We start from the raw sequence: 20,661 nt of genomic DNA, 5'->3' as shown, positions 1-20,661 counted from the left end.
CACAGGAAAAACCATAGCTTTGACTAGACGAACCTTTGTTGGCAAAGTAATGTCTCTGCTTTTCAATATGCTGTCTAGGTTGGTCATAACTCTCCTTCCAAGGAGTAAGCGTCTTTTAATTTCATGGCTGCAGTCACCATCTGCAGTGATTTTGGAGCCCCCCAAAATAAAGTCTGACACTGTTTCCACTGTTTCCCTGTCTATTTCCCATGAAGTGATGGGACCAGATGCCATGATCTTCGTTTTCTGAATATTGAGCTTTAAGCCAACTTTTTCACTCTCCTCTTTCACTTTCATCAAGAGGCTTTTTAGTTCCTCTTCACTTTCTGCCATAAGGGTGGTATTATCTGCATTTCTGAGGTTATTGATATTTCTCCTGGCAATCTTGATTCCAGCTTGTGCTTCTTCCAGCCCAGCGTTTCTCATGATGTACTCTGCATATAAGTTAAATAAGCAGGGTGACAATATACAGCCTGACGTACTCCTTTTCCTATTTGGAACCAGTCCGTTGTTCCATGTCCAGTTCTAACTGTTGCTTCCTGACCTGCATACAGATTTCTCAAGAGGCAGGTCAGGTGGTCTGGTATTCCCATCTCTTTCAGAATTTTCCACAGTTGATTGTGATCCACACAGTCAAAGGCTTTGGCATAGTCAATAAAGCAGAAATAGATGATTTTCTGGAACTCTCTTGCTTTTTTGATGATCCACTGGATGTTGGCAATTTGATCTCTGGTTCCTCTGCCTTGTCGAAAACCAGCTTGAACATCAGGAAGTTCACGGTTCACGTATTGCTGAAGCCTGTCTTGGAGAATTTTGAGCATTACTTTACTAGTGTGTGAGATGAATGCAATTGTGTGGTAATTTGAGCATTCTTTGGCATTGCCTTTCTTTGGGATTGGAATGAAAAGTGCCCTTTTCCAGTCCTGTGGCCACTGCTGAGTTTTCCAAATTTGCTGGCATATTGAGTGCAGCACTTTCACAGCATCATCTTTCAGGATTTGGAATAGCTTAACTGGAATTCCATCACCTCCACTAGCTTTGTTCGTAGTGATGCTTTCTAAGGCCCACTTGACTTCACATTCCAGTATATCTGGCTCTAGATGAGTGATCACACCATCGTGATTATCTGGGTCGTGAAGATCTTTTTTGTACAGTTCTTCTGTGTATTCTTGCCACCTCTTCTTAATATCTTCTGCTTCTGTTAGGTCCATATCACTTCTGTCCTTTATCGAGCCCATCTTTGCATGAAGTGTTCCCTTGGTATCTCTAATTTTCTTGAAGAGATCTCTAGTCTTTCCCATTCTGTTGTTTTCCTCTATTTCTTTGCATTGATTGCTGAGGAAGGCTTTCTTATCTCTTCTTGCTATTCTTTGGAACTCTGCATTCAGATGCTTATATCTTTCCTTTTCTCCTTTGCTTTTTGCTTCTCTTCTTTTCACAGCTATTTGTAAGGCCTCCCCAGACAGCCATTTTGCTTTTTTGCAGTTCTTTTCCATGGGGATGATCTTGATCCCTGTCTCTTGTACAGTGTCACTAACCTCATTCCATAGTTCATCAGGCACTCTATCAGATCTAGGCCCTTAAATCTATTTCTCACTTCCACTGTATAATCATAAGGGATTTGATTTAGGTCATACCTGAATGGTCTAGTGGTTTTCCCTACTTTCTTCAATTTAAGTCTGGATTTGGTAATAAGGAGTTCATGATCTGAGCCACAGTCAGCTCCTGGTCTTGTTTTTGTTGACTGTATAGAGCTTCTCCATCTTTGGCTGCAAAGAATATAACCAATCTGATTTTGCTGTTGACCATCTGGGGATGTCCATGTATAGAGTCTTCTTTTGTGTTGTTGGAAGAGGGTGTTTGCTATGACCAGTGCATTTTCTTGGCAAAACTCTAATAGTCTTTGCCCTGCTTCATTCCGTATTCCAAGGCCAAATTTGCCTGTTACTCCGGGTGTTTCTTGACTTCCTAGTTTTGCATTCCAGTCCCCTATAATGAAAAGGACATCTTTTTTGGGTGTTAGTTCTAAAAGGTCTTGTAGGTCTTCATAGAACCGTTCAACTTCAGCTTCTTCAGCATTACTGGTTGGGGCATAGACTTGGATTACTGTGATATTGAATGGTTTGCCTTGGAAATGAAAAGAGATCATTCTGTCATTTTTGAGATTGCATCTAAGTACTGCATTTTAGACTCTTTTGTTGACCATGATGGCTACTCCATTTCTTCTGAGGGATTCCTGCCCACAGTAGTAGATATAATGGTCATCTGAGTTAAATTCACCCATTGCAGTCCATTTTAGTTTGCTGATTCCTAGAATGTCAACGTTCACTCTTGCCATCTCCTGTTTGATCACTTCCAATTTGCCTTGATTCAAGGACGTGACATTCCAGGTTCCTATGCAATATTGCTCTTTACAGCATCGGACCTTGCTTCTATCACCAGTCACATCCACAGCTGGGTATTGTTTTTGCTTTGGCTCCATCCCTTCATTCTTTCTGGAGTTATTTCTCCACTGATCTCCAGTAGTATATTGGGCACCTACTGACCTAGGGAGTTCCTCTTTCAGTATCCTATCATTTTGCCTTTTCATACTGTTCATGGGGTTCTCAAGGCAAGAATAGTGAAGTGGTTTGCCCTTCCCTTCTCCAGTGGACCACAGTCTGTCAGATCTCTCCACCGTGACCCGCCCATCTTGGGTTGCCCCACGGGCATGGCTTAGTTTCATTGAATTAGACAAGGCTGTGGTCCTAGTATGATTAGATTGACTAGTTTTCTGTGAGTATGGTTTCAGTGTGTCTGCCCTCTGATGCCCTCTTGCAGCACCTACCATCTTACTTGGGTTTCTCTTACCTTGGGTGTGGGGTATCTCTTCACGGCTGCTCCAGCAAAGCGCAGCCACTGCTCCTTACTTTGGACGAGGGGTATCTCCTCACCGCCACCTCAGTTATTACAATATAATTCAGCATAGAGGAACAACGTGCATAGAAGTGAGTTGAAGCTTAGGGAACAGATGAGACCACTGAAGAAAAGTGTTGGGAGAAACAAGGAAGCTAAGGATAGAATTATTGGTAATACTATTTAAAGGATGGAACAAGAAAGAGTAATCTCAGTATTTTTTTAAAAAATGGAATAATGAGATTTTTTAAAAAACTAAGAAAATGCGATGTGGTAAGAAAGCAAGCCAGAGAATACATTGAGAAAGCTAAATAGTAAATTTAGAGAGGGGAACTGATTGTAAACAGCCATTTTAAGCCATGTAATAGTGAATAAAATGATACAGCTGCAGTAAAAAGCCAAGTGAAATTATACAGCATGACTTTGTATTAGGTTCAGCAAACATCTAGTGAATAAAGTAATGTCAAGATTCTGGTAGCACAGAGTAGTTGCAAAGATGAGTAAAGTCTAGTAAAGGGAAGAGAGGCATAAACAGGTAAGTATAACATGTAGAAAGCACAGCAGTGCATTGCAAGGGGCTATTTCCTGAAGGAGGAGATACCTGCTCTGAGTTGACTAGGAATTGAAGGGAAGGGCCTTCCAGGCAAAGCAAATGGCTTGGTGTTGCTGACATTAATGTCAGGAAGAAGGCTGGTAAGGGGGCATGGAGACAGTTCATGGAGATTGCTCTAGATGAGAAACTTGGACTTTATCCAGAGTGGTAAGGAGGCAACGGAGAGCCCCTGGAAGGTTTTAAGCAGAGCTTACCATTTGATGGAGAGAATGCTGGTAGCTATGAGGATTTGAGGGTGGCCAGATGTCCATCCTGGATATCATTGAGAAGTCTGTGATGATAATCCAGGTGAGGGGTGATAAAAGCCTGCATTATAGCACTGTGCTAGGGATGAGAAGAGTTCAAGAAACAAAGTCAGTATAACCTGGAGACTGACTTGACATGGATAAAGGAAAGGTTGTGGTCAAGGGTGGCTCCCAGATCCTGCATGGGAAACAGGTACTTGTACTATGGGAACCAGAGAACAAGGCAGGAGTGAATTTAGGGCAGAAGGATGACTCACATTTAGATTTGTTGCATTTGTGTTGCATTTAAGAAATCAAGCTGTTGAATTTAGAAGTATGAAGCTCAGAAAGGAAGATTAAGCTGGATGTATTAATTTTTAGAGTCATACTGGGGCTGTGTAAAAACAGAAGACATAGACCTTCCCTCAAGTAATGAAGAAATGAACAGTCTCCTTCGAAAGATCATGTTAGCATATAAAAAGTGAACAGTTAGCTGTTACACTATAGAAATAACTATAAGTACAGTTGGAATTCAAAGAAAATAGAAGTTAATGTAGCTAATGTTCGTTAACAAAAGAGTCTAAAGTAAGAAATTGTAGAGTATCCTCACATATCAAAATGTGCATTAGTATAAAGTACACCATTTTTTTGACTTTGAATATTTTTGTACCTGTTTGTATTTAATGACTTGCTTTTAACATTGTATTTTTGTCTTACCCGTTTTAAAAATTTTCTCAAAATTTATTTTGATTCTAGATGGCAAGATCTTTCAGGAAAAAGTACAATCAATCATGTACTTGAGGCATTCTAGCAGTGGAGGAAAGTCTGTTACTAGTCCTGGATTTATGATAATAAGCCCATCAGATTTTACTGCTTCACCACCTGAAGGTAAACAAACAAACGAAAGTGATAATGAAAGTGTAGCCCTTTCCTATTTAGTTCTGAATATAGATGCATGTTTGCACAGCCTGATAGACTAAATAAATGGAAAGCCAAACTTTAAAATTACAGAATATATTTAAGGATTCCATTTACTACTTTCTGATATTAGTAACTCACACTCAGTAGAGCAAGTAATTCTCAGGAGAGCTTAGGAGATAGATGAGGCTCATGCTATTTTATTCTGAAATTCTTTGTTCCCCTTTATCAGTCTTTCATTAGGCTTCTGATTTATTTTCTCATTTTCTTCAAAAACTTTGTCTTCAAAAACTGCTGTCTTCTTTCCATCTGAACTCATTCTGGACCATTTCACTTACCGTGTGAGTGGCCATCCGTACTGCAGCCTCATTGAGATCCTTGACCCTGGGGACCTTCCCTCTACTTTACCTTCCAGTCTGCTTGTGTCCATCTTGAACATCATCAAAGAATACTTCCCACCTCTGAAATTCCAGTCTCCCACTCTCTATGAAAACTTCCTATCTTTCTGGTTTCTTTTTCATTATCCCCAAGTTTTCTCTGCCTGTTTTCCTCTTTCAGCATAGATTTCACTAGCCAATGAAAGACTAGGTCCCACCTCCAGCTCTGATACAGATTATTAAATAGGCCAGTAAGATAGAGACATGGATACTAGGTGAAAGTATCTGGGTATTAAGCTCCAATTTTCTTTCTCTCCCAAAGAGTTTCAGTTATTCCCTAGCACATCTTATGGCCTTGTATTATAATTTTTAAGGCTGTGTTTTAATTAGTTTTATTTGGAATTTTTTAGGATATGTCATTTTTAAAATCGTTGAGCATCGTTCTGAAACTTTTTCTAGTACAATCATGCCCCCATTTTCTCCAGGTCATTTGAACAGACCCCTTTGGCAGCCTTATTCCTCCAGCCAAAATCCAGAAATAACTAGGAAGAACTTCTGAATTATGGAGCTATTCTGTTGCCACAGAGCCTGAGCTCTAAGCAGTTCATTCAGTCCTTATTTACTGTATATCAGTACTTTTCAAGTTTTAGATGCTGAAAAATCACCTGGAAAGCTTGTTAAAACACAGATCCCTGGGCCCCTGCCTTCTACATTCTGATTCAGTAGGTCTGGGATGGAGCGTGAGAATGTACATTTCCAGCAGCCACACAGCGGTGCTGATACCCGTGCTCCTGGCCCACAGACCACACCTTCAGGAGCGTTCATTTATATCCCATACACTAAGGATGAGAGTGATTTTTCTTATCTCCTTCTGTGTAGAATATGAGGAGCAGAAAACTGGAGAGCTGTGGCAAGAAGAGAAAAACTGCTTCTTAATAATAGCAGCAAAAAGTGACTGCAGAAATGAGGAGTGAGAGAAGAGTCTAGGGACATTTAGCCTGGTAATAATAACTCCAAGTACGGCTATCACTGCTGTTTATTCAGCACATATTTATTATGTGCTTATTTTACCTTTGAAGAAAAGAACACTCATATAATTAAATTATTTACCTAGGGCCACCTAACTAACAGAACTGTCTCATCAAAAAGCCAACACTCTTTCCACTGTGTTAAACTGCATCCTCGGGACTTCCCTGGTGGTCCAGTGGTTAGGACTTCACCTTTAAATGCAGGGGATACAGGTTCAATCCCTGGTCAAGGAGCTAAGATCCTGCATGCCTTGTGGCCAAAAAAAAATGAAAAACATAAGATAGAAACATTTTGTTAACAAATTCAAAAAAGATTTTTTAAAAAAGGTCCACATCAAAAAAAAAAAAATCTAAAACAAACTGCATCCTAGGGACTGTTAGCCTGAGGTAAATGGATTTTCACTTAATTCACTTCATTAGGACCATTCATCCCAGTAACTTTGAATCATTCAGTCAATATTATATTTTATTAAGGAAACAAGAGATAGGTATTTTGGAAAATTTTTAATTAAAAGTAGTTGAAACAAAAATAGTTTTAACACAAATTTTAAGCATTAGTCACTACAGTCATTATCCTGTATGTGTTCACGAACATCACTGGATAAATGGGTTATTTCTGTGGTTGGGACTGACAGTACAAAGGAGAAGTGATCCCACTGAGCTGACTTTTCAGTGCTGTTTTCCTGTCTACTCTTACCAGGAAACAATTCTTCCAGTGCTGTTCCAAAGCAGGTAACTGCCAGTATGCTGCGTTCTAGAAGCCTCCCAGCATTTCCTACTGCTTCACCTCACATAAAGCCACGAAAACTGACTGGAAGTTTGGGTTGTAGTATTGACAAGTTACAGAGTTTTGTAGATGATGGCGTTGCTTCCCAGCCAGAGAAATGGAGCCCTTTGAGGAGTTCTGAGACACTGGAAAAAAGCAAACAAGATGCCTTCATCAGTAGCTGTGAGTCTGCAAAAATGGTTTGTGAAACGGAACCTGCCCTTTTGGCCCAAGCCTCTGTCAGTGATATCCCAAAAGGAGCCTTGGAACTTCCGGCGGTCAACATAGATCACAAAGACTTCGGAGCAGAGCCCAGATCGGACGACGACAGTCCTGGGGACGAGTCCTGCCCACGCCGACCTCTTTACCTAAAGGGACTGGCCTCGTTCCAGCGCAGCCACAGCACCATTGCCAGCCTGGGGCTAGCTTTCCCCTCACAGAACGGCTCTGCGGCTGTCGGCCGGTGGCCAAGTCTTGTTGACAGGAACGCCGATGACTGGGAAAACTTTGCTCTTTCCCTTGGTTATGAGCCCCACCACAGCCGAACTGCCGGTGCTCACAGGTACATGTGTTTTTGTATGACAGCCACTTCCTCCCTTTTTTTAAACTGTTCTTTGAAGAATTTCTGTACTTGTAGAATCTCTTTATTCTGTGACTCTGTATTCTGTAACATAGTACAACGTGTATGTTAACAACAAGCAAAGATGCCTTTCTCCTTACTTTAATACTAGGTGATAATTCCATATTTAACTAAAGGCTAAACCATAAATAATTCTTGAAGAAAAGATTATCTAATGGTTAATTTAATTCCATATAATTATTAGAGAAAAACTCTTCAGTTCAGGAAAATTATATGGTTTATTATTGTTCCCCAAATCAGCACCATCAGTGAAACTTCCCACAGTGATGGCAATGTTCACCTGTGCTGTCCACTGCAAAAGACACATGCTCACTTGAAGTGTGGCCAGTGCAGCTGAGCAACTGAATTTTTAAATAGTTTAAACAGCACAAGTGGCAGTTGGAAATCACAGAGGTAGAGCAGACTAGTGTTTAGTAGACTATATATCTAAAAACTACTGGTGATTAAAAAGTGATGGCAGATTTGTTAATCACAGTTAAATCAGGAAACATTTTTAAACCTTATGAACTTATGTTTCACATGTGAAAATTATTACTACTCATCTTAAGGTAATCATGATGCACTACTTTTTTTCCCCTGATATTGTGTTTATGACCCTTTGTGGGTCTCTGTTTTAGTGTAACCGAAGACTGCTTGGTACCTATATGCTGTGGATTGTATGAACTCTTAAGTGGAGTTCTTCTCATCCTGCCTGATGTTATGCTGGAAGATGTGATGGACAGGCTCATTCAAGCAGATACACTTTTAGTCCTCGTCAACCACCCATCACCTGCTGTACAACAAGAAGTTATTAAAGTAAGGGCAAATACTAAATATGTTGCTTTAATTTGGAAGAATAAATATATGTGTACTTTAAAGTTTGAATGTATGTATTCAAATAGACCTGAAATCTTATTTTATTCTTAAGCATCATGAGCTGATATAATTTGTTACTGCTTATCCCAATTTTTATATGTATTATCATCCAATTTTAAGCCTTCCTCCATATATTACTTTGTATCAGTGTGTTTTTTAAATCTACTACTTACAAGGAACACATAGATCATTGGAGGTCTCCCCTGAGTATATTATTGTCAAATGTTAGACAATTAACTTCAGGTTTAAACTCAGATGTCACCTTCTCAGAGAGACTTTCCCTAATCATCTTCTGTCTAGCCCTGCTCCTCATTTGTTTTATAATAGCATCGTAGTTATGTTTTATAATTACCTTTTTAATTTATGTACTTTTTATTACTCTCCCACACTGAAATATAAGCTCCATGAGGGTAGGCATCTTGTGTTTGATGTATAAAAGGTCCTAAGTACATTATTGAGTGAATAAAGGTTTGATATGAATGGTTCCCATTAGGAAACAACCCTTTGAAATGGTCTTCAAAGAATCCCACTGTTTTAATTTGATGTGGGACATTGTGTAAGCAGTCTCAGTTCAACCCAGTAATTACTTAGCTTCCATGTCATGTGTAAAACACTGGGCTGGTTGCTCTGTGGGATATAAAAGGGAATAAGCCCCTGCATTCAAGAGTTTATAGACCAGTGTGGGAGAGAGACATATACACAACTAAGTAAAATGTAAGAGCTTCTGTGATGGGTGCTTCAGTGGTAGTTTTAATAAAGAGGAATGGGAGCATAGGAAAAGCAAATAATTCTGATGGGGGAACAAGGGCAGGATTCATGCAAAAGCATTCATAATTTTGTATTATGCTGTAAACTTAGAAAGATTTTAAGTAAGACAGTAAAGAGATGTGTGTTTCAGGAAAGAATAGTCTTATCACCACTGTAAGGGAGTGATCACAGGGGAAAGAGGTGGGAGCACTGTGTTTGCAGGCTCGCACTGTGATCCAGGGGAGAGATGATGAGTCCCTGATCTGGGGAAGTGGGAAGTCAAAGGACTGACAGATTTGAGAGACCTTCCCTGGAATAGAGGAGAGAGATTTTGCTAATTACACGTGGGCAATCAGGATGAGAAAAGCCCAAAGTGAGATCAGCCTTAAAGTCTAGGAGGATGGTGCTTCTGTGCTCTAAGACCAGAACCATGAAGGAAGTGAGTTTGGAAGGAAAAATAATTACTTTGATTATATAAATGTTACATTTAAGATGCTGGGAAAGTAAAAATTTAGGCCTATGCTTAGAATAAATAAAATGTCAGGAAGTTTAGAAAAATAGAGATTTAGGATATATATTTTTGTTCTTTGAGAGAAAGCATTGTACAGTGTTGACTAATCTTTCTTTTTTCAGAATTAGGCACAAATGTTCTACTTACATTCAACTAAGGCTACCTAAGACCTCCAAGACAGAGCATCATTAGCATTCTATAGTAGTCAGAAAGTTTTAGGTTTGTTTGTTTTGCTGAAGAGGTGGCCCTTTTTTTCGAGCTTTGTATGTTCTATACACGTGAAGTTAAACAACTTACAACTACAGGTATAGTACACTGTCTGATTTGTATATGTTATATAAAACTTTAATATATTATCTAAATTGTCTTAATTTTTTTCCTTAGCTATTAGATGCATATTTTAATAGAGCATCCAAGGAACAAAAAGATAAATTTCTGAAGAATCGTGGGTTTTCTTTACTAGCCAACCAGTTGTATCTTCATCGGGGAACTCAGGAATTATTAGAATGCTTCATTGAAATGTTCTTTGGCCGACGTATTGGCCTTGATGAAGAGTAAGTGGGTTCTTCCCTTCACCAGAATTGGGGATCTTTTTTCTTAAATGTAAAATTTATTGAACTGACTCTTAAAATTATTCTATCACTTTTAGAAAAAATCTGCTAGAAGTCATTTTCCAGGTGAACCAATTTATTATTTTCCATGTGATATTCTTTTTATAACTTCTTGCTTTGCATTTCATTCACTAGCTAGGCACTGAAAAGAAAGAAATGCTGCATCAAATGAAAGAAAGTGATATTTAAGATTTGGCATACAGTGTTAACCTGAGAAGAAGGTGGCCCCCATAGTCTCAGCAGCAGATTACATGAGGGATCCATAGACAAGCTCTGAACTCCCCTCAGGGATGCTGGTTATCTGAGAAAAGAGTAAACCAGCATACCGACTCCTGAGCTTTGACCTGGTGTTATGCTCATGGATTAATGAATAAGTGCAAAACTTAAAGAACATTTTTATCCCAAGCCAAAAGTTTGGCAGAAATGTTAAGCTGTTATTTCTATATTTGATAAAGTAGAGAGAAGTGTGTCTTTTTATTAAGTGTCTGCTACTTGTTTGCAAGTAGGCCAGTTCAGACATCAAGGAATTGACCTATTAATTGTAGCATTGACAATATTGCTTTTCATTTGCATAAGCTTTTGGCTTTTTCAGAGCAATTCTGCATCATCTCATTTGATTCTCACAACAGCCTTGAGAAGAAAGTAGACCAGGTATCATCACACACATTTGACAGATAAGGAAAATGAGGTGTAAAACACATCAATAACTTCCCTCCATCAGTTCAGTTCAGTTCAGTTCAGTCACTCAGTCATGTCCGACTCTTTGCGACCCCATGAACTGCAGCATGCCAGGCCTCCCTGTCCCTCACCAACTCCTGGAGTTCACCCAAACCCATGTCCATTGTGTCGGTGATGCCATCCAACCATCTCATCCTCTGTCGTCCCCTTCTCCTCCTGCCTCCAATCCCTCCCAGCATCAGGGTCTTTTCAAATGAGTCAGCTCTTCGCATCAGGTGGCCAAAGTATTGGAGTTTCAGCTTCAACATCAGTCCTACCAATGAACACCCAGGACTGATCTTCTTTAGGATGGACTGGTTGGATCTCCTTGCAGTCCAAGGGACTCTCAAGAGTCTTCTCCAGCCCCACAGTTCAAAAGCATCAATTCTTTGGTGCTCAGTTTTCTTTATCGTCCAACTCTCACATCCATACATGACCGCTGGAAAAACCATAACCTCCATCACAGAGGCAAATAATATACAGGAACTCAAAATCAGATCAACAAAATGGCCAATTTTGCAATCATTTTTTCCTTATTTCATGGTTAGTTGCTTCTAACATGCTCTTGTGTATTATTTATTATAGATTTGATCTGGAAGATGTGAAAAACATGGGACTTTTTCAGAAGTGGTCTGTCATTCCTATACTGGGACTAATAGAGACCTCCTTATACGACAATGTGCTCTTGCATAATGCTCTCTTACTTCTTCTCCAAATATTAAATTCTTGTTCTAAGGTAGCAGATATGTTGTTGGATAATGGTCTACTCTACGTGTTATGTAATACAGTAGCAACCCTGAATGGATTAGAAAAGATGTAAGTTTAAATCATTGTTTAAAACTACCTCTGATTAACAACTTTGGAAAAGAAAAAACTTGAGTAGCAGGTTACTTTAAAGCATTTGATATTCCATAATATTTTCAAAGAATTTCTTTCCTTCAAATCTGATTAGATTTGAGAGGGTATATTTTCCATAATTTTCAATAAAGTTTTTTTTTTTTTAAAGATATTTATATGACCTACATTTAGGTATTTAGAACCTGAAAACAAGGAACAAATTTGTGTGTGTGCTCAGTCGCTTCAGTCATGTCCGACTCTGTGACCCCTCTGTCCATGGGATTTCCCAGGCAAAAATACTGAAGTGGGTTGCCATTTCCTTCTCTGAGGAATCTTCCTGACCCAGGGATCGAACCTGCAACTCCTGCATTGGCAGTCAGATTCCTACCACGTGAGCCACCTAGGAAGCCCCTGAACAAATTTACCTGTCCTCAGATATATTAACTAAGCTTCCACTATGGTCTTATAGAAAGTATTATCCCCCTCTGGAATAGGAAATTTGAGAATTTGAGAGATATAATAACTTGTTGCAGATCATATAGCTAGTAAATAGAGAACTTGAGGCTGAATCTTCTCACTTCAAAAGTCTCTGCTTTACAGTCAACATACTCTCCCACTTTTCCTACCCACTGTTTTCTCCCACTGTTAACTACCATACTGAATTTCTTTTTTTTTATTTATTTATTTTTAATGGGAAAATAATTGCTTTACAATGTTGTGTTGGTTTCTGTCATATATCAACTGAATCAGCCAGAAGTATACATATGTCCCCTCAGTCAGAAGTACATTGGCAAATGGTTGCCCACCAGATTGATTAACAATTTTGAAAAATATATCAGGAGGTTATATTTTTATTTGGGTTTTGTGCCTTTGGTGTCCTCATTTAGGATATACAGTGTAACATTTTTATTAGCATAATATTCATGTTACAAATCTTCAGAAGCACCATCTTACTGCATGTTAAAGCATTAAATATTAATATACTTTTGCAGAGAAGGCAGAGCATATCCTCAGTGATTCTCTAGGCCCGGGAGACTCACTAGGCCAGGGAGACCCTCTTGGTACAAGAGAGAATTCGTAGTCAGCTTAGTTCAGTTTTCACTGGGCACCTGTCTTATTTAGGGTCTGTGTCTTGCGCAGATGAGAAATACAAAGTATTGTATTTCCTCAAAACGTCTAGTCTTGATTACAGTATAGTACATGAAATTGGTAGAACTTGGAAAGAGTACCAGCAGGCTCCTTCTAAGAGCTGTTTGTTACTGCTGTTGTTTTAAATAAATTGTGCTTACAGAATGTCTGTACACGCTACTCTATTGATTGGCCTCAAAAGTTACCATTTCTAACTCTTGCTTGATTTTGAAAACATGGAGTGGAGAAGCTTAATATCACACACTGAGGTGGATGATCAAGGTTAAAAATTGAGGGACAGAAGTAACTAATTCATATTTATTAGGAACTTATAAGTGATTAATGTGGGCTTCCCAGTGGCTCATTGGTAAAGAATTTGCCTGCAGTGCAGGAGACGTAGGAGACACAGGTTCAATCCTGAGTCAGGAAGATCCCCTGGAGGAGGGCATGGCAACCCCCTCCAGTATCCTTACTTGGAGAATTCCATGGACAGAGGAGCCTGGAGGGCTATAGTTCACAGGGTAGCAAAGAGTCAGACATGACCGAAGTAACTGGGCACACATGCAAGTGATTAATATATGTTCAAACCTTTGTCTCTTTTAACTCTTAAAATAACCATACTTTGTGTAAGTGGGATTCAGAAAGGTCAATTAATTTATTCAGAGTCACCATGTTTGAGAAGCCTCGGAATATACCTCTTCATACCCATAGAACCTCTGGTGGCTGGGAACCTAGTGGTGCATGCCCACAGTATCCTGTGTTAGTCTCTGTTGTTACACTTACCACTGTTTACTGGTTATAGTTATCTGTTCACTTGTCTGGTCCTCTGCAAGCTGAATTTTGACAGGAGTCAAAGTCTGTCTTTTTATCTGTCCCTAGCCTGTAGTTCATATGACCTGCTATAGAGTAAGCATGGATAAATATCAAATGAATGCATGAATGAATGAATGCATGCTAACAGAACAGGAATTTAAACCAGTTCTTTTTGCCTTAAATTATTTATTCTTTTTCTTTAGCATTCCTTTGAATGAATACAGATTACTTGCTTGTGATATACAGCAACTTTTCATAGCAGTTACAATTCATGCTTGCAGTTCCTCAGGCTCACAGTATTTTAGAGTTATTGAAGATCTTATTGTACTGCTTGGATATCTTCAAAATAGCAAAAACAAGAGGACCCAAAGTAAGATTTAATTTGTATGGATTGGGGGGAGCAGTTGTATAATAGCCAAAACTGTTATTAGAACCTCATCTCTTTCTCTGGCTTCTATAGAGAGAGTGGGTTAGAGGAGAGAAAACTGTTTTACTAATTGTTCACCCTTAACTTTGTTTACTGGCTTTAAAAAGAAGCCTTTTTAAATGGCAAAAATTACAAGTGATGCCCTGATGTAATTAGTAGCTGGCAACATATTAAAAGAAGCTGCTGATTTTTCTTGCCAAGTCGAACTAAAAGGCTTATGTTGACTAATAATACCCTTTAATTTTCTTTGGTGGCAAATATGAAAGTGAATATGGAGCAGAAAAATGTGAGAATTTCTGGTTAAACTTTTGCCTTCTGTATTAAAAAGCCTATTCTTTTAAGACAATTACATGAAATGAAATACATTTGTGAGCTAGTATTTTTCCATTGAATTTTTTATAGTGATCCTTTGGAAATTTGCTTTAAAGTTGCTTTTAAAGACAGTTCAAAAATGTTTACTACCATCAAGAACCCATGATCAAAATTTTAAAATTTATGTCTAATAAAACATTATTGACGGTTTTGATATTGTATTAGTATTAATATAAAAGTCAATTCGATTACAATCACATAGCTTGAAAACATTCTAGTATCTTCTGTTTTTAGATATGGCTGTTGCTCTACAGTTTAGAGTTCTCCAGGCTGCTATGGAATTTATAAGGACCACTGCAAATCATGACTCTGAAAACCTTACAGATTCACTTCAGTCGCCTTCTGCTCCCCATCATACAATGTTTCAAAAGCGAAAGAGCATTGCTGGTGAGTATTTAAATAATATTTTACTTAATTATAAATAGAAGGTAGTTTGACTCTCCTATATTCTTACATCACTCACATTTTAAAACATTGCTTTGTTTCAGAAGTTAAACTATAGTGTTTGAGAAGATTTTCCTCCAAGAGGAGATTATTCTCTAGCTTTCTCTTCAGTGCTGTTCTCATTCAGTTATCCCTTGAGCTCCTACCATGTGCCCAGCACTGAGTTAAATGTTAAAGATGCAAGGATTAAGAAAGACACAGATTCTACCTTTCTACCATAAAATGGTAGAGAAATACAGAGGATAGAAATAGAGACCATATAGAGCAGGGCAACCTGACTTACATGTAGGGTTAGGGAAGTCTCTGAGGAAGTAAGGTTTCAATACAAGGGATGAGAAAGGAATTAGAGAAGTCAGTGAGTGTTACAGGCAGAATGAACAGCTGATGTACAGGTGCCAAGGTAGCAAAAAGCTAAGCTTGTTCAGAGAACTGAAAGAAAACCATGTAGCTGGAGTATAGTCCTTGATGAGATGGTGCCATCAGGTGAGGTGCTACAGGATGGCATGGACCAGGTCATATGGGCCATGTTAAGGAGTTTTGATTTTATCCTAATGTTCAGTTCAGTTCAGTCACTCAGTCGTGTCTGACTCTTTGCGACCCCATGAACTACAGCACGCCAGGCCTCCCTGTCCCTCACCAAGTCCCAGAGTCCACACAAATCCATGTCCATTGTGTCGGTGATGCCATCCAACCATCTCATCCTCTGTCGTCCCCTTCTCCTCCTGCCCTCAATCTTTCCCAGCATCAGGGTCTTTTCAAATGAGTCAGCTCTTCGCATCAGGTGGCCAAAGTATTGGAGTTTCAGCTTCAACATCAGTCCCTCCAGTAAACACCCAGGACTGATCTCCTTTAGGATGGACTGGATGGATCTCGTTGCAGTCCAAGGGACTCTCAAGAGTCTTCTCCAGCCCCACAGTTCAAAAGCATCAATTCTTTGATGCTCAGCTTTCTTTATAGTCCAACTCTCACATCCATACATGACCACTGGGAAAAACCATGGCCTTGACTAGATGGACCTTTGTTGGCAAAGTAATGTCTCTGCTTTTTAATGTGCTGTCTAGGTTGGTCATAACTTTCCTTCCAAGGAGCAAGCGTCTTTTAATTTCATGGCTGCATGATTGCATCCGCAGTGATTTTGGAGCCCCCAAAAATAAAGTCTGACACTGTTTCCACTGTTTCCCCATCTGTTTGCCATGAATTGATGGGACCAGATGGCATGATCTTAGTTTTCTGAATGTTGAGGTTTAAGCCAATTTTTTTACTCTCCTCTTTCATTTTCATCAAGAGGCTCTTTAGTTCTTCTTCACTTTCTGCCATAAGGGTGGTGTCATCTGCATATCTGAGGTTATTGATATTTCTCCCGGCAATCTTGATTCCAGCATGTGCTTCCTCCAGCCCAGCGTTTCTCATGATGTACTCTGCATAGAAGTTAAATAAGCAGGATGACAATATACAGCCTTGACATACTCCTTTTCCTATTTGGAACCAGTCTGTTGTTCCATGTCCAGTTCTAACTGTTGCTTCCTGACCTGTATAATGGTTTCTCAAGAAGCAGGTCAGGTGGTCTGGTATTCCTATCTCTTTCAGAATTTTCCACAGTTTATTGTGATCCACACAGTCAAAGGCTTTGGCATAGTCAATCAAGCAGAAATCGATGTTTTTCTGGAACTCTCTTGCTTTTTCGATGATCCAGCAGATGTTGGCAATTTGATCTCTGGTTCCTCTGCCTTTTCTAATATCAGCTTGAACATCTGGAAGGGCACAGTTCACATATTGCTGAAGCCTGGCTTGGAGAATTTTAAGCATTACTTTACTAGCATGTGAGATAAGTGCAATTGTGTAGTAGTTGAGCATTCTTTGGCATTACCTTTCTTAGGGACTGGAATGAAAACTGACCTTTTCTAGTCCTGTGGCCACTGGTGAGTTCTCCAAGTTTGCTGGCATATTGAGTGCAACAGTTTCACAGCATCATCTTTCAGGATTTGAAATAGCTCAACTGGAATTCCATCACCTCCACTAGCTTTGTTCATAGTGATGCTTCCTAAGGCCCACTTGACTTCACATTCCAGCCACATATATGAGGCTTATAGTATCCTAAAAATTTTTAACTTGATAAAAGACCTTGACAGTCATCCAGTCCAGCTTCCTTGTGTCACAGATCCACCACGGCCTAGAATTAGCCACTGCTGGATGGGGCCCCACACCCATCTTTTTGTGTCCTTTCACACCCACTCCTTCCAGGTCTGTGGTATCAGAGATTAGGATGACTTGCTTAAACTAAGAACGTAATCTGATAATATTATCCTTGAATATATCCCAGATATGAATTTTTCTTTGTATTTGCTCCATTTTTGTCTCAAAGGTGACTCTACACACCAAGCTGTATTAACTGATAAAAATACTGATTACCTAAAATACTGGACAATCTAAAATGCTATTAAAATGTTTCAGTATCTTGCAGGATGAGTCATTAAGTCCTATTGTAAGTAATGTTTATAGAGGCTATTTGTGGACTTTGATATATGCTTTCATAATTTAAAAAAAGGTTCAGTTCCAATGAAGGATTCCATTACTCCTCACCTACCAAGACGTCATTTTGGTTCCTATGGTCATCTTCCGATGCCCTTCTCCTTCAATCCAGTAAATCAAGACTCAGTTACCTCCTTTTCTCCTGGATCCACTCCCTGTGGGGTGCCTCTTGGAGCAGGTGCAGTAATGGTGCAGGAAGCCGCTCCTGCCTCTTCAGCCTGAGGAAACCTTTCTCAGGAAATGCTTTTCGTAGGATTGAATCACATGTGATGCATGTTTCAAATTATTTTAATAATAAATTACTGAAATTACACTCTCCTTTCTCAGTTCTTCACTGTATTTGACTGATTCCTACTATGTCACTATATACACATCTCAAAAATAATTTATAAAATTTAGCAATGTTGCTGCTGCTGCTGCTAAGTTACTTCAGTCGTGTCTGACTCTGTGCGACCCCATAAAGGGCAGCCCACCAGGCTCTGCCGTCCATGGGATTCTCCAGGCAAGAACACTGGAGTGGGTTGCCATTTCCTTCTCCAGTGCAAGAAAGTGAAAAGTGAAAGTGAAGTGGCTCAGTCATGTCCGACTCTTTGAGACCGCATGGACTGCAGCCTACCAGGCTCCTCCATCCATGGGATTTTCCAGGCAAGAGTACTGGAGTGGGGTGCCATTTCAGCAATGTTAATTACCCAAAAATAGTAATGTTCTTGCTAAAACATGATATGCTTTTTAAAAATCTATTGATTATTTTGGAATACAAAGAAGTGAAACAGTATTTGAAAATGTTTGAATATATACACCCTTCTAATTGAGTTTTTCAGAGGACTAAAATTTTTCCAAAGGATATCCATCCTACTAAGCTATGTCACAAGCTGTAGCATTGTTATTTAGGACTTTGAAATCAGAGGTACTGTTGCACTTCTTCAAAGAGGGAAAAACATCACTTTCTCTTAATCACTGTCTTTCCTTGTATAAATTACCTTTGAATTAAATAAAGTTCTTTTCATTGTCTGATAATCAAAAAGTTATAGCAGAAATGGTTTCTTTGATCCTTGTTAACTCCAGCACTTAATTTTAATTTATATACTTAAAGGTCCTCGAAAATTTCTCCTTGCTCAAACTGACTCTCTTCTGATGAAAATGCGTTCAGTAGCAAGTGATGAACTTCATGTGATGATGCAACGGAGAATGAGCCAAGAGAACCCTGTCCAGGCAACTGAAACAGAGCTTGCACAGAGGTTGCAGAGGCTCACCGTTTTTGCAGTTAACAGGATTGTTTATCAAGGTAGGACTAGAGAATAAATGTGTTCTTGCTCAGATATTGAAATGAGAATAAATTAAGAGAGGGGTTTCCCTGGTGGCTCAGACAGTAAAGAGAACTGGCTAACTTTCAGCTTTTTTAACAGCATTAAAAAATTTTTAGTATCCATACTAGTAAAATAATTTATTGGGACCCAGTATCCTTGAATAAAATTCTACTTTTTAATATGTTAAATGCTGGCCTATACTGACCATTGAAAGTTAAAATAGTATAGCACCTCCAATATATTTTTTAAACTTTCCTTTGAAACAGTCATAGATTCACACGCAATTGTTAGAAAATACTTCAGAGAGATCCTGTGTGCCCTTGACCCAGTTTCCCCCCATAGATCTCATAGAACTATAGTTCAGTATCATACCCAGATATTGACATCACGACACTCAAGAAAAAGAACACTTCCATCACTATAAGATCTATATGTTGCCTTTTAGAGCCACATCCACTTTTCTCCCACACCCGCCCCTTCCTTAATCACTGGCAACTATCAATCTGTTCTTCATTTCTGTATTTTCATCATTTGAAGAATGTTAAATAAATGGAATCATACAGCATATAACCATACAGTATGTGTAAGATTGACTTTTTTCACTCAGCGTAATTCTGTGGAGAGTCATCCTGGATGTTACATGTATCAATAATCTGTTCCCTTTTTGTTTTTGGTAAGTAATATTCCATAGCATGGATGTACAGTTTAATCATTTACCTGTTGAAAGACGATCTGGGTACTTTCCAGTTTGGGGCTATTACAAATCGAGCTAGCTGCTATAAACATGTATGTGAAAGTTTTTGTGTGAACTCAGGTCTTTGCTTTTCTGGGATGAATATCCAAGAGTGCAGTTTCTAGGTGGTATGATAGTTGTGTGTTTTGTTCTTGCTAAGGAACTGCCAGACTTTTCTAGAGTGGCAGTATAATTTTATATTCCTACCAGCAATGTATGAGTGATCCAGTTTTCTGCATGTCTTCACCAGCATTAGAAGTTTCACTGTTTTCAGTTTTAGCCATTCTGATATATAATGTTGGGCTATAACTTTGTGGTTTCAGGGTGCACTTCTACAGGAGCTAATGATTTAGATGTTTATGTATGAACGTTAATGCCTATAACAAACACTAAAAAAGCTATGCAAAGAAATATACTCAAAAACAATACAAATAAGCCAAAATCCTAAAAAATTTCAAGTGACACCCATTTTTTTTTAACTTTTCTAATTTATATTTGGGACAACCAGCCTCTAGAGTAAACTGTGAAATTGAACTGTTATCACATGCACAGCATTTAATGGGAGAGCATGTCCAGTTAAACAGGTCTGCACGTCTATCTAATGTAAATATCACATGGTCTTCAATTTGTACAAGAACCTTCATGACTTTAATAATTTTGTAGTTTAATTCATCTTCATTAGTAAAATAAAGCTTTAATTTAGGATTGCATGACTTGTATGCTTAAATTTCTGCATTGTTTTAGGTGAATTCACTTTCTTTAGTATATTGTATTTTTTACATCAAATGCAGCTATTACGTGTTTATATTGTGATAACTGAATTAGTAATTACATAGATTATTTTTGTCACTATCATTTGTAATGGCTCAGTATTAGTGATTTGACTAATTTTTTATTCTTCTTTTAATTCAAAGAATTTAATCCAGATATTATTGACATTTTGAGTACTCCAGAAAGTACAACTCAAAGCAGGACCTCAGCTTCCCAGACTGAAATTTCTGAAGAAAATATTCATCATGAACAGCCTTCTGTTTTCAATCCATTTCAGAAAGAAATGTTCATGTATCTGGTAGAAGGATTCAAAGTATCTAGTGTGAGTAAATTAGTTACATGGGAAATGTTCATTCACAAAGAAGGAGTAGAGGTTTTATGTGTCTGTATTCAGTTCA

At 38.7% G+C, this 20,661-nt stretch overlaps 1 protein-coding gene across 4 annotated transcripts in view; it reads left to right on the top strand.

The window, feature by feature from the left end:
- LYST (lysosomal trafficking regulator) overlaps positions 1–20,661 on the top strand; it is a 176,246-nt gene that overhangs the window by 91,615 nt on the left and 63,970 nt on the right. For 3 of the 4 annotated variants that reach the window (XM_027530925.1, XM_027530923.1, XM_027530924.1), the window contains 10 exons: positions 4,489–4,620; positions 6,756–7,383; positions 8,079–8,256; positions 9,959–10,128; positions 11,488–11,718; positions 13,884–14,050; positions 14,714–14,866; positions 17,469–17,630; positions 18,546–18,737; positions 20,407–20,585. In XM_027530925.1, the coding sequence (XP_027386726.1) occupies positions 4,489–4,620; positions 6,756–7,383; positions 8,079–8,256; positions 9,959–10,128; positions 11,488–11,718; positions 13,884–14,050; positions 14,714–14,866; positions 17,469–17,630; positions 18,546–18,737; positions 20,407–20,585 (2,192 nt within the window). The remainder of the gene's footprint in view (positions 1–4,488; positions 4,621–6,755; positions 7,384–8,078; positions 8,257–9,958; positions 10,129–11,487; positions 11,719–13,883; positions 14,051–14,713; positions 14,867–17,468; positions 17,631–18,545; positions 18,738–20,406; positions 20,586–20,661) is intronic. The other variant, XM_027530926.1, reaches the window with a different exon arrangement.

Source organism: Bos indicus x Bos taurus, chromosome 28 (genome assembly GCF_003369695.1).
Source record: "Bos indicus x Bos taurus breed Angus x Brahman F1 hybrid chromosome 28, Bos_hybrid_MaternalHap_v2.0, whole genome shotgun sequence".
In the NCBI taxonomy this organism is placed as follows: Eukaryota; Metazoa; Chordata; class Mammalia; order Artiodactyla; family Bovidae; genus Bos; species Bos indicus x Bos taurus.
The sequence above is the reverse complement of the archived record's forward strand: the minus strand, read 5'-3'. Positions and strand labels throughout refer to the sequence as shown.